Genomic DNA, 13,846 nt, shown 5'->3' with positions numbered 1-13,846 from the left:
CTTGATCCTTCAGTGTTGGGTTGAGGGTTGGACTGGGTGAACTTTGAGGTCTCTTGCAACCGGATATATTCTGGCAGAAACCAGTGTTTCTTCACATTTTTTACCGCATAATGTTGACTATTACCCACTTTTATGCTGCAGAAAGGAAAACTGAGATGAAATGCAAATTATTTTGACTATAGCCTGGTCTTGTGGAAGGTGTCCCCACCTGTGGCAGCAGGGTTGGATCTAGACAATCTCTAAGGTCCCTTCCAACCCAAACCATTCCATGAATCTGAATAAGTTACAACATTTTATAAAGCACCTGCTTGGCTTCAGTTTCATTTCCCATTTTGACACTTGGGCACCAAAGCATCTGATTTTCCAGTAAGAAATCTCTTGAAAGTGTTAGGTCAGGACATTAGTGGAAACAAAGGCCTCTTTCATAAGGAGCTCTAAAACAAAGACCTGTGACCAAAATTCTCACTCCTACAGATAATTTAAGGATCTTCCTGCAATGCAGAGCAGGCTCACAGAATGGATGGTATTCAAAAAGGCTCAGAGCTAAAACCCCTCAAGGAAAACAGAATTGATGTGGCTGCACATGAAAGAGAGCTCAGAGTCAGATTAAATGCTGTGCACAAAGGAAGAACTGAAATCAAGACACTGCAAGGAGAATCAAGAAGTGAGAATGCCAGAAAAACAGGATCACTTCCATGGATAAACTAACCCAATTTCCACATGCAATAACAAGCACAAGACCCATAACAAGACCCATATTCTTTATTATTCACACCAAAAGGGGAGTTACTAAACATAACTAACATGCAGCAACAAAATTAGCTATAACAAGGGCAAATGTCTTTTTTCATTTAATCATTCCACTTCCCTTGCACAAGTTACCTGTCAGTAACTGCACAGGCTGCCCACCTGCTTCCAGCCTGACATGGGCACAAACTTCTGCCTGGTGATCAGATACCTTTGCTGAGTGCTGGGCTGCCTCAGTGCTTCACATGCAGAGCATTCCATCACCTCTGTGGAGCAGCAGCAGGACTGATTGTTTTTTTAATCACATTCACATTGAGAGTGGTGAGACACTAGAACAGGTTGCCCAGGGACATTGTGGATGCCCACAGGGCCTTGAATAACCTGGTCTAGGGGAAGGTGTCCCTGCCCGTGGCAGCGCAGTGGGAACTAGATGATCTTGAAGGTCCCTTCCAACCCAAACTATTCTATGAACTCATTGAAAATTTGGCAAGTGACACAAGCACATTCTCAACAAGGGTATAAGCACCAAGAGTCACAGTTTTTCTATCACTCCATGAATACAGTATTGAAACTGCTGAAGATTCCAGGACAAAGTCAAGACTGAACTGTGTTTCTCTAAGGAAGCTTCCCACAGCTTTTTTAAGCAGTAGCTTTATCAGTGTTCTTGTGTATCATGACTGCACAGAATCTCTCCCTAGCTTTTCTGTGAGTATATGGAGAAAAAAGCTTAACCACACAGAGTCTGATGGAAACACCATTAATAGTTCCTTTTGGTTTTAAAGCAATCATTTTTGTTCCTGCCTCTTTTGCCTGGCAATTGCTGCTCTAACAGAATCATAGAGTGGCAGGGGTTGGAAGAGACTTCTAGAGATCGAGCCCACATCCGCTGCCAAAGAGGATCACCTCAGGCAGGACACATGAACTTGTCCAGGCGGGTTTTGAGAGTCTTCAGAGAAGAAAACTCCACAACCTCTTTGGGCAGCCTCTTCTATAGCTCTGGAACTTCCTGTGTCCCAGTTTGTATTCATTGCCCCTTGTCCTATCACAGGAGACCATTGAAAAGAGACAGGCACTTTCGTGACACCCACCCTTCAGATATTTACAAACATTAGTAAGATCCCCTCTCAGTCTTCTCCAAACAGTCCCAGCTCTATCAGCCTTTTCTCATCAGACAGATCTTCCAGTCCCTAAATCATCCTCAAAGTGCTGCATTGGACACTATTACATCCTTGTCCCTCTTGAACTGGAGAGCCCAGAACTGGACACAAGAGTCCAGATGTGGTCTCACCAGGGCAGAGTGGAGGAGGAGGAAAACCTCCATTGACCTGCTGGCCACATTATTCATGCATCCCAGGATACCATGGTTGTTTCTCCCTGGGTGCAGGACTCTACACCTTTTCTTGTTGAATCTCATTATGTTCCCCTTTGCCTAGCTCCACTAGATGACAGTGCCCCCCTCTAAAACCCACTTAAGTATATAGCTCAAGCCTTTCAGCCACTTGGTACAAGTTGGTCTACAGTCTTCTCTTTTATCCTCTGGGCACAAGCAAATATCACTGAAGCCTCATAGAAGACATCCACATACCAAACCAATTTATGAGACATGCCCACAAATGACACTAAAATAGCTGCAGCCTTTTCGACTGCCAACTTAACAGCTTAAATCTTTGCTTCTATGACTTGATGTAGTAACTCCTGCTACAGAACAGTGCTTTAAACCCAAAGCATTTAACTACTTAATATACTACATTGCAAATACTAAGAAAACAATTTGGAGTGTCAAGGAGTATTTGCAGCATTATAGGATCATAGAATTGTTTTGGTTGGAAAAGTCCTCTAAGATCATTGAGTCCAACCCTCAACCTACCACCACCATAGCCATTAAACTGCATCCCAAAGTCCCATGTCTATGTTTTTTTTGGTTTTTTTTCCTATCTCCAGGGCTGTTTAACACCTCCCTGAGCAGCCTGTTCCAATGCCTGGCCATTCTTGCAGGAAATAAACTTTTTCTGATCTCCAACTTAAACCTACTCTGGCACAATTTCAGGCCATTTTCTCTCCTCCTATTACCTGATACTAGGGAGAAGAGACTGATCTCCATCTCCCTCCAACCTCCTTCCCAAAGTTGTAGAGAGCAGCGAGTTGTGCCCTCAGCCTTCTTTTCTCCAGGCTAAACTATCCATCAGCCATTCCTCACAAGACCTCTTCTCCAGATCCTTCACAACTTTGTCTTTCTCTGGACATGCTTATTAAAACTATGAACAAAGTTTCACCTTCTGTCTGAATTTGTCTTTCAAAAGCTGATACAAAACCAGAAGGTACGTACCCACCAGTCACTCCTGTAAGACTAGAATGTGAAGTCACTGGGAATTTAGCACTGCAGTATTTTCCAACCATATGCAACATTCATTGTTCAGCTGTAAGGGCACTCTTGATGCAGTATTAAAGCCTGAGGGATTTTCATCCCTGAGCCCTTGGCAAGTGTGGGAGCTCCACTGCTTCTGAGTAGCTGAATTACTTTTATGTCAGCGACAGCAGGCAGCCATTGAAGTATGGCTCTGCTTTGTTTTCAGGCCTTGGTTTAACCCAAAACATTAGTCCTGGAAAAGCCTACTTATACCAATAGCATAAATAAAAATAGTCATCTGGTTTTAAGTATGCAAGAGCTAGTCAAAGCAAGTCTCCATTTCAGCTACTGCGTTTTCAAGCAAAAAGCCTTTGTGAAAGACAACCAAGGCTTCCATCACTCTACCAGAGGTAGCAATGAGAAACAAGTCCAAGCCACAGGAGCATTGGTCTATTTTTGACAGTAGTATTTAAGTATTTATTAAGTTGTTTTTCATTCATTTATTCATCTGGGTGACGTTCATCTGCCACATGTAACATCTGAAAAAAGCATAGTTAGCAAGCTTCAAAAATAAGGACTCTGGATAGTGTTTGGTTACATTCTTTCTATTGAGATAATATACCACAGCTTCTAGAATTTGTCTTCCTGATATGCAATCACTGAATGCTAGGTTGCAAGGAACTTCAGGGATAATCTGGTCCAGCCTTTCTAGGTAATAATATTGTTCAAATGAAATGGCCTAGCACCTGTCAGCCCTGTCTGCAGCAAGGATAGGAAAAGGTCCCCTTGCTAGTACAAAGTAATTCAAGTATGGAAAAAAGCCACTGACTGCTTTTTAGTAACAATATTTGCATAAGCAGAAAAGAAACTCCCAGTTCCTCACTGATGTCTAGTAATGTTCAAATGAAGGCTGACATTAACATTTAAAATACAGAAGTTTAATTATTTAACCAATATAACAGTTCTACAAACTGCATCACAGATACTGTTGCTCAGCGTATAACCAATACTAATAGTCAAAATCCTACTAGTGACAGTACTAATACATATTGGCAACTTTAACATTTCAGTTCAGCACACATCCTGTTCTTCTAAACCCCACTGATGTACATCATTAATGCAAATAGTTAACAGATCCAGTCATCACATTACAGTATGTGAGGTCAATAACCCTTCTCACTGTGAGAATACACCAGCATAAAATATGAACACAATGAAATCTAGATGAAATTTTACAGTAACTTTCCAGAAATATGCTTGTGGCCCATCAGACTGTAAAGTATTTTACTTGTCTTCTTCTTAGCATACCTAATGTGTAAGAATAGTTTCTTGTTCCATTCCCAAAAATAAATAGAAGCTTTCAATTGAAAGCATTTATTTTCCTAGTTTTCCAAAGCCACCTGGGGAGGGAAAAAATGCTTCAGACTTGTCACCAGTCCGCTGCAGTCCATAGAAGCATCTCCTGTCCCAGCATTCCTTCTAATCCAACAGATATTTTCTTCCAGTGAAATAGGACTGGAGCACTCGATTGATTTTCAGCAGTTCAGTCTGTTTCCATGGCAGCGCTGCGGGACTCCTTAGCTACCATCAGTCGCATCAACTGACTGTGGAATTTCTCGATCTTCTTGACATCTTGTGCTTGGTCTGTCCTGTACAGCAAACACTGCAAGAGAAAAATCACTTAGGATCAGAGCTTACTTGGACTGGTTTATCCTATTTATAGGCACAACACATTTGTGATTGGAACACACAAAACAAGGCAAATACTTAAATGTTCATTTGTGGCATGTTACTATGAGGCAGCACCAACACTTACCTACTCTGGCTTAAAATACACACATCTGTGTTTACACTTCAGTTTCTCCGAAAGGCTCATTTTGAAAACAGGGAAGCTCAGGATTTATGCTAGTTTCTTCTTCTTTCTCAATTAAGATGCTAAAATTTGGGGTTTAAAACTGTCTTTGAAGACAATTCTCTTTGTCATGTCCAACAACAGAACCAGATTTTAAAGCTGGAATTACTTTCCTATTCTCTAGATTCTGAAAGTAAGTTTAAGGACTGTAAAAGGCAAAATAATGTTACACTGCCAGTGACAAAATCAGGTCAACATTTCCCACTGAGGGGGATCCCCTCCTCCAAGGAAAATCTGTTTCTAAGACAGTCCTAAATAAGGAACATAGCAGCTGATTACGATAAAAAGGAACTCCTTTATGTGACAAGCCTGTAAGTGCAAAATGAACAAGAGTAATGTGCCAGTGACTTATCCCAAAAAGACTGCTTTGGTCTCTGTACACCTGCACAGCAGGAGTAAGACTGCCTAGGCTGAATAACAATGAAAAATACCCAGAATGCTCCATTTTTTGGTGCTAACAACACAGCAAATCATAGAGCCATAGAATATTAGGGGTTGGAAGGGACCTCTGAAGATCGAGGCCAACCTCCCTGCCAAAGAAGGATCACCTAGTGCAGGCCACACAGGAATGCATCCAGGTGCGTCTTGAAAGTCTCCAGAGGAGACTCCACAACCTCTATGGGCAGCCTCTTTTGATGCACCCTCACAGTAAAGAAGTTAATACTCTAGCCAGTGTTAAATTCCTATTTTAATTCAGAGACAAAGAGAAGAAAAGGTTTATTTTTTCCCTTCAGCTGTATTACCTCTATGCATTGAGCATCAAGAACTTCCCTATCCCACCTTTAGAAAAACAAAAAACACCCACAAAAAATAACTAAAACCCAAATCAAAACCTATCTCCTGACCCTCCTCATTGTAACAGCTTTCTGAGAGTAGGAGGTGGCAAGGATTGTAACTGACAAGAGTCCATACCCAAGGATTACCTAATTCCAAGTTCCCCTGCTGAGGATTTCAAATAAATCACCCGATTCCGACCCCCCTGTTGTCAAGACCCCACACTCAACATCTCACCCGTGTTAAGCCCTATTAGCCTATCACCAAATGTTATTACTCAAGTTTCACATCTCTACCAGGAAATATCAATGGCAGTCTACTTTTCCTGGCAAGAATAATTCTTTTTTGCCCCAAGTCTGAAGGTTAAGAGAAGGGCAACTACTGTTGCTTACAATGGATTCCAGTAACACAACTACTCAGCTGTAACATCACTTGCACCAAGAATCTGTTGCTGGCAGTGCACATCAGCATGCAGACACTACTACATTTTGTCTCTGCTGCCCACTATCTCACATCCTAACTCCTCCCACCCTTCTGAGCACCTTCCCAGACTATTTAGAACAAAGGCAACCAGTAAGCACAGCTGCTCCATCTCTTTGTACAGCAGTCCTTCAAAGGACAGTATAGAATCTCACGTTATTTGTATATTCCATAATTTTTAGTAGATGCCTGACTGACACCCTAACAGTATTTCAGAAAATGGAGTGTGATCTGCAAGTGAATCTTGTCATTCAGTCTCATTATCACTGTCTCAGGGACCTACAGGAAGGCTGACAAAGGACTGTTTAGAAGGACTTGTAGTGATAGGATGAGAGACGATGGTTTTAGACTGGAGCAGGGTAGATTTAGGTTGGATATAAGAAGGAAGTTCTTCACAGTGAGGGTAGTGAAATACTGGAACAGGTTGCCCAGAAATGTGGTGGAGGCCTCATCCCTGGAGACATTCAGAGTCAAACTTGTTGGGGCCCTGAACAACCTGATCTAGCTGGAGATGTCCCTGCTCACTGCAGGAGGGTTTGGACAAGATGACCTTTGAGGGCGTCTTCCAATCTGATGTATTCTGTGATTCTGCATGTGATAATCACAAAGGAGTTTAACATAGATTTGGAAGTTGTCACAACTTTGAGTAGATAAAAAGGAACACACTCGCACTAGTAAACATATCTGTTTGAAGAGTCTCCTGAAATGCTTCAGCAGAAACTACTAATGTTGTTCCATAATGCATTTTCAGATAGAGAAGAGGGTCCAAGATTTCTGTAGTGCTTGTTTTCTTAAAATCATAAAGTAATTATGTTAATGCACACTGGAGTTTCCTCCACCACACAGAACTGAACCACAGGTCAATGTCAGTCACAGACACAGCATCTAGGCTAGACTGAGTTCAACAAGTTTTTAGGAAACTGTCAGGTGCTCTCAAGGCAATGGGTTGACTGACAGCAAAATGTAAGTCCATGAGAGGTAGGACAAGCCTCGTAAGGGCAATGCACTCTGTACTTACAGCTACGTCGTCCGTTACTTTGATGCAGAGGTTCCCATCACAATGGCGGTATTTGAGAACAACCCGCACCTGAAATGACAGTTTAAAAATCAACACCTATAGCTAACAATCCTCAGAACATATCTGAAGGAATTCTGTCCAAATTCAGCCTACCTATTGCAATTATATACTACTAAGACATTTTCACCAGCTCTGTGGCGATCCTCAGCTCTGGCAGACACTAATCCTACAGCCAAGATGGCTGGTATTATAGTAGCACCAGGAAGGTCAATACCAGGCATGTTCAAACCCACTGTAAATACAGCAAAGGCACCTGCAGAGGTTTCAGTGACAGGCATGATAAACAAGAGTCATGTCAATTACTGACACTCCCTCGCTACACATCACACTTCAGAGCCCTACCTCACACCAACCTCCTTTCAGGGAATTTTAGACAGTAGTGAGGTCTCCCCTCAGCCTCCCCTTCTCCAGACTAAACAAACCCAGTTGCCTCAGCTGCTCGTCAAAAGTTGTTCTTCAGGCCTATCACCAGCTTCACTCTCCTCTTCTGGACATGCTCCAGCACATGAATGTCCTTCTCACAGTGAGGGACCCAAAATTGAACACAGTTTGAGGTGTGGCCTTGCCCTGGTCCTGCTGACCACACTATTCCTGATAATCCTGATAGCTGCACCAGACCAATTTGAAGTGTACTCATGTTTTTGCAAGTGGAAAGGGAATACACAAAAAGAACAACTTTTTTAGAGTAATTAAAATCAGAGAACTGAAAAGAGTGCTTTCAAATTGCTTTCAAGACTCAATGAAGCTCAATCTGAAGCCTGAAAGCAAGCATTCAGCTTCTCACTAAAATACTTACTAGTGTAGTCACCTGCCCTGAGCTTTAACCCATCCACAGTCCCTCTGGACTCTCAAATCACCAAAGTTCTCAAAGTCACAATGATAAAAATTAACATCCTCAGCAACTGACTGAGCATTAAATGCTGGCTCCTGAATGAAGAGCTAGCCACAGAGACTTTGTTTTATTGTTTCTAGCCACAGCTACCATCAGTAACTAGAAACAAGAGCAAGATGTCCTTTTGAGAACATTCTGAACTCATGCTATGAGCAGGTCTTTCTTGCACAGAATGACCTGTGCCAATGACAACCTCCCTCTTTGATTACAAAATATTTTGAAATTTTATCTCCATGAGGAATCTCCTGTCCTCTTCCAAACACAACAAGCTGTGTAACAGTACATCGCTTGCCTGAGCAGACCCTAAAGCACAAGGGGTTGCCACAAGCAGGCAATGGACTCCATAGGTAATCTCCCTCTGGCAAAAGGGAAGACCACTCACTATGAAGCCTCACCTGCCCACCAAGAACATATACTTACCTCCCAAAAGCCTTGTTCTTCTTTCAGTTTCCTGACAAGCCCAATTACATACAAAAGCTCCTCAGGCTTCTCCAGAGAACTGAAAGGAGGGCACTCGTGTTGGGACTCTGGGGCCTACATAAATGCCTTCACAAATAGACAAGTTTGTTGCCACAGATGAGAAGAGATTGCTTTTGGAGGGCCCTTCAGAAAAGTAAAAGAGCAACTCCTGGCTGCAGTGACATCCCTCTTCTGTTCAATTAAATGTCACAGAGCATAAAAAGGTAAAATGGGGCAATTTTATTACCAGGAGAAAGGTAGCAATTGCATGTGGTCACCTACACCAATTGAAGTCAGATGTTCAACATGACTTGTGACAGTTCCTCCACATCCCCTATTTTTAGTGAAGCAAAGTAGGTCTGTTTTACTGAAGTCTTTTCAGGAATACGTGTCCCACATTACCTTCTGTTCTGCTTTTTTGGTTGAAGTAGAATGCCTGTTTTGAAGACTTAACTTACATTTGCACAAACTATACTCCTGAAAAAAGTTATCAGAAATAAAAAAAACATCATGTAACAAGAAGTTAATTCCTAAAGCAAATAGTCTTTAGAAACCAAACATCTGTCAATCTGAAATGACATTGCAGGTAAGTAGCAATTAATACTTTTTAGGAAAACAAATTGAAACGGTACACTCCTATAGTGTTGTGAACTCCTAAGATAAGACAATTCTCGATGCGCTCTTCATTCACACAATCACATTGGAAGCGACCTTCTCAATCCCCCTGTAGTGAGTAGGGGCATCTCCAACTAGATCCGGCTGCTCAGCACAACTCTTAATCCTGGCTTCTAACAGTGGGAGACTGAACAAACACAATGTGTCTGGAGTTCGGTTTTCGAGGTTCACAGCTGTCGCGGGTGAAAACATCTGGAACACCGTGCACGGTTTTGGGGTGCTGAATGATTATTTCCCCGTTTCGACGGCAAGATGCGACACCACTGAGTAGCCTCCACCCTGCTCCTACGTCTTGCATCCTTCATGCAGGCCAGCAGAACTATACTTCAAAAAACCTTTCCAACCGGTTACTGCCGGCCACCCCCGCCGAGGCCGCCTTCGGGAGCACTGCTCCCGGCGGGTGCGCCACAGCTCCCTGCAAGAACGCCGCAGCGCGCTCCACGGCTCGGCCTCCACGCATCCTCTCCGGCAGGCCCCACGGACCGGGGCTGAGGGGACCGCCTGCCTCCATAAGCACTCACAGAGCAAGCTCAACGAAGCCACGGGGCCATCGCCGGCCTCACTTCAAAGCAGCTCCTCCCTAGGCCTACCACGAGCAACGAAAGCCGGTCCATCCATCCCGCCCGCCCGCCCGCCCGCCCGCCCGCAAGTCCTCTCAGCCTGTCCCTCATCCCACCTTCATGGGGTCGGCAAGGTAGAGCTTCTCGGCAGCACGCGTGAACTCCTCCCAGGCCTGGTAGTGCGGCATGGCGGGGCCGGGCCGGCGCGATGCTCCGCTCCCCCTGCCGGCAGCAAGATGGCGTCGAAGGCGGGCGCCGCGTCACCGCAAGCCGGCACCTCCCATTGGTCGGCAAGAAACTGTCACCCAATGGGGGAGCGGATGACTCAGAGATCCTGAACCAGCCAGCGGAGCGCGGCCGCGGAGAGGGCAGCCCGGCGGGCGGCGCCGTTGCCACAGCGACCCCGCCAGGCGCGGCGGGACGCCGGCAGACGCCTCCCCGCCCACAGCGCATTTGAAGGCGGCATCGTGAGCCGTAGCTCAGTGCGGATATACCGCTGGTTCGAGCCATGCTGGCAGCAGAAAGGCAGCCAGTCTGTATGGGGCTGCGCGGGGCCGACACCTGAGGGGCTCCGCCTGGTCAAGGTGTGGGCTGTCTCCGTGTCACGCTCCCAGTTTTTGGCTCCGGGGAGGTGGAGGTGTTGCAAACATGGGTGGGCCAGTGTGGGGATGAGGGTCCGGGCCTCAGGACCAGTAGGAGGTGAAGCTAGGGTCCCAGGTAGGCAAGTAGGCCGTGAGGGCGAGGTGGGCTCGGCTGGTGTTTCCAACTGAGCGTAGTTCAGGTGTTCCCAGGTTGGAAGGTCTATTGTTAAGCTGGGAGTTGAACAGAAAAGGTATTCGGGAGCAGCTCGCCGAGGCAGCTACAGCCTTGTCAGAAGGGTGCTGAGACAGGGCTTGGCACTGCAAGTAAAGCTGCTGGCTTCAGAGGCAGACTGGAGGCTAGGAAATTATATTTTGGGGAGCCCTGCTTTTCAAATAGATGTGCGTGTGTGTAAGGCATTTACATTAAAGTGACTGAAATTAATTTCCAAAGGGAAATGGGTGGGGGGGAGGGGGAATGCACTGTTAAGAGTTTAAAATACCATTTCCTGAGGTGGCATGTGATTTTTTGTTCCTTAATTGCACCAAGACTAGCCAGCACTACTGCTAAGGTCTGGCCATGTTAAACGGCTTGTGTAAGTGCTGCAATTACAATAAACACATTAAAACTGCAGTTCACTATTCTCTTATTTCAGAAATAGAAAGCCCAGAAGCTCCTGATAATGACTCACAACTTCAAGTTAGTTTTGCTGAACTGAGCAACCTCAACAGTGTGGCCAAATAAATAAACTGGAAAGTTTAGGGCAGATCTGTGTGCAAGGGGACAAATTATGCAGGCTGTTCCTGTCTGCACTAGCAGCATGGGGAAATACTGACTAGGTTTTTTAGACCACAAAAGGCTCAATAGACACAAGGGAGAATGAAGAAACATTTCACAGAAATAAAAGGGTGGATGGGAAGTAAGGGGAGAAAAACTAGAATGAATATCCCTGAGTCAGTAAAGCAGAAAATAATTGTTACTGTGGGGATCAACTCTGAAAAGTCTGCAGTGATTAGACTGCCAAACTTTAATAAATTGCAACTTGTGGGTGTTATGTGGTCTAAACAATTCTGTTAAAGGGCTTTGCACCAAAGAGTGGAGGCTATGAATAGTAGAAAGACTTAAGATGTCTTTTTCTTTTCTTTCCAGAACGGCTCACAGAGTTTAGATGCTGCTTAGCCTAAGAACCGAGCTTCAGAAAGGTGAGAGCCTGACAATCAACTGCTCTGATTAAAGGTGGTAGAGATATTGACAGAGCCTAAAGCAATCATCCCAAACACAGAGCAAAATCTAGTGGCAGTGCTTCTCCACCATCTTAGGTTTTGGGTAGCCATTTTTAACAGCAGAGTAGGGCTTGCTTTTGATAATGTTTTACAGACATAGGGGATGTAAATACATGGCAAATGAAAGGTGTGGGGAGCAGAAACCCTGTCAGTTGCATAACATTTCACAGAATCATTGCTCACCAAATATCAAGTCAGACATGGGTATTTTCTTTCCAAAGGAGAAGTCCCAGTTTTGGGCTGTCCAATTAGAAGCACCTTAGGGTTGCTTTTCAGAGGATCCTAATTCTGACTCAAATGTTCAGCATCTTTTATGTGTTTTTTGACACAAGAGCTGTCTTAAGAGCTTGCCAATGGCCTGTCACTGGCCCTGCAATTCACAATGTCTGCAGTGGACCTAATTCAACAAAGCAAGATTTGCCCAGGGAGGTGGTGGAGTCACTGTCCCTGGAGGTGTTCAATACAGGATTGGATGTGGCACTTGAAGCCATGGTTTAGTTGTTATGAGGTGTTAGGTATCAGGTAATAGGTTGGACTTGATGATCTCTGAGTTTTTTTCCAACCTGGTTGATTCTGTGATTCTATGAGTCTATAAGATTAGAAAACAAACCCCTGGTGTTTCTTTGTCCTTTACCCAGATGATTTCTGTGATCCAGTTTAGGATGCATCTTCTAAAACTGTTAGATATGCACAACTTTGGAAATGATAAACTGCAACAGCCAGGGCAAAGAACAGAGAGAGGAATTTTGTAATTGGCCTTGCCCCTGAAGAAAATGTGATGTGTCGCTGTGACAGTTATATACAGTTTAGGATGCAGCTTCTAGAGCTATTAGATATGCACAACTTTCGAGATGACAAACAGCGGCAGCCAGGGCAAAGAAGAAAGAGAAGGACTTTATAATTTGTCTTACCTCTGAAGAAAATCTGATGTGTCACTGTGACAGTTAAACACAGCCTGATACACAATTCTGTGCGGCTTGTTTCCTGGCTGCAGGATTGTGCCACCACGACTACCTATGGCCCCATAGTTGTGCAGCCTCAGCTGTTTGTAACTCTGCACTGGGGGTCAATCCAAGGCTTGAATTAAAAGCAGCAGCACCAGTTTTAGTAACACATTCTTTTAACTGAGATCAGTGAGTTTTTCCAGTTTACTGTGTGACCTGACATACTATTGTGCTGACACGACTGCTGAAAATGTGCTCTTTTTTTTTTTGGTGGCAAGACAGGATATGGGAATTCTGACTGTTTTTGCTGGCTTGCCACCAAAAATTGAGGTTTGTATGTGAAACCCCCACCCCCTGCCTCCCCCAGCTCCCCTGAAAGCAAGGCCAGTTGTTGAAATCTTGGCAATTAAAAAGAGAGAGGCTATTTCTGAGCCTCAGGGAATGTCTGATACCTGTGGTTAGTGTGCTGCTTCACTCTGTTGTTCTCCTCCTGCTTGGAGAACAGAACATTTTCTTGACGTGTTTGAAAAGTGACTTAGACCACTGCAGCTATTCAGCTGTAAGTTCTATTTGATGTATGTCCAAACCTGTATTTTTCAAGTGAGTTCCAGTGAATGCAGTAATAGTAGAAATCTTTCAATGGGCTTTTTGTTTAGTGAAATAAAATGAACAGTTGTTTATCACTGTATGGAGTGTTTGGTATCCAGCCAATAATAATTTAGTAGTTACTAAGAATGCTTCTAAAACATACATACTTATCTTGCTTTCTTTTCTGGGGTTCCTGCTTGCTTCTATGCCAGAAATCATTCTAGTGGCCTTAACTGCCATCCCATCACCTGTAAGTGAAATCTGGAATGCAATAAAACCTCATTTACCCTTTCCTCAGTTCTCCTTCTATATCCTTGCTACATTCCCAAGACCACCTTAGATAATGTCTTTTTTAGCTTGGATTTAAGGCTGTAAAAAAACTATGAAGCAATAGTGTAAGTACTTGTGTGATGAAGATTTTTTTCAAGTGTTTTTTAACCTCAGGCCTTTTTCCCCTCATCCAGCCTGTATGTGCATGATTAATGCTCTCTTTGATCAAGCTTGTACATGCATTGCCACTGCAAGTTC

General features: G+C 44.0%; 1 protein-coding gene across 1 annotated transcript; it reads right to left on the bottom strand.

The window, feature by feature from the left end:
* Positions 1 to 2,685: 2,685 nt before the first annotated feature.
* Positions 2,686 to 10,177, bottom strand: SRP9 (signal recognition particle 9). The gene is made up of 3 exons (XM_054170526.1): positions 10,041 to 10,177; positions 7,279 to 7,347; positions 2,686 to 4,757 (listed from the first exon to the last, which is right to left on the bottom strand). The coding sequence occupies exons 1-3, from the start codon at positions 10,110 to 10,112 to the stop codon at positions 4,638 to 4,640; spliced, it is 261 nt and encodes an 86-aa protein (XP_054026501.1). The 5' UTR covers positions 10,113 to 10,177; the 3' UTR covers positions 2,686 to 4,637.
* Between the last annotated feature and the right edge of the window lie 3,669 nt (positions 10,178 to 13,846).

This window comes from Dryobates pubescens, chromosome 2, assembly GCF_014839835.1.
Source record: "Dryobates pubescens isolate bDryPub1 chromosome 2, bDryPub1.pri, whole genome shotgun sequence".
In the NCBI taxonomy this organism is placed as follows: Eukaryota; Metazoa; Chordata; class Aves; order Piciformes; family Picidae; genus Dryobates; species Dryobates pubescens.
The sequence above is the reverse complement of the archived record's forward strand: the minus strand, read 5'-3'. Positions and strand labels throughout refer to the sequence as shown.

Coding starts and splice junctions, on each gene's coding strand:
- SRP9 (XM_054170526.1), bottom strand. CDS start 10,112: ATGCCGCACTACCAGGCCTGGGAGGAGTTCACGCGTGCTGCCGAGAAG. Junction 7,348..10,040: donor ACCTTGCCGACCCCATGAAG/GTGGGATGAGGG, acceptor CTGTCATTTCAG/GTGCGGGTTGTTCTCAAATA. Junction 4,758..7,278: donor AAGTAACGGACGACGTAGCT/GTAAGTACAGAG, acceptor TTTCTCTTGCAG/TGTTTGCTGTACAGGACAGA.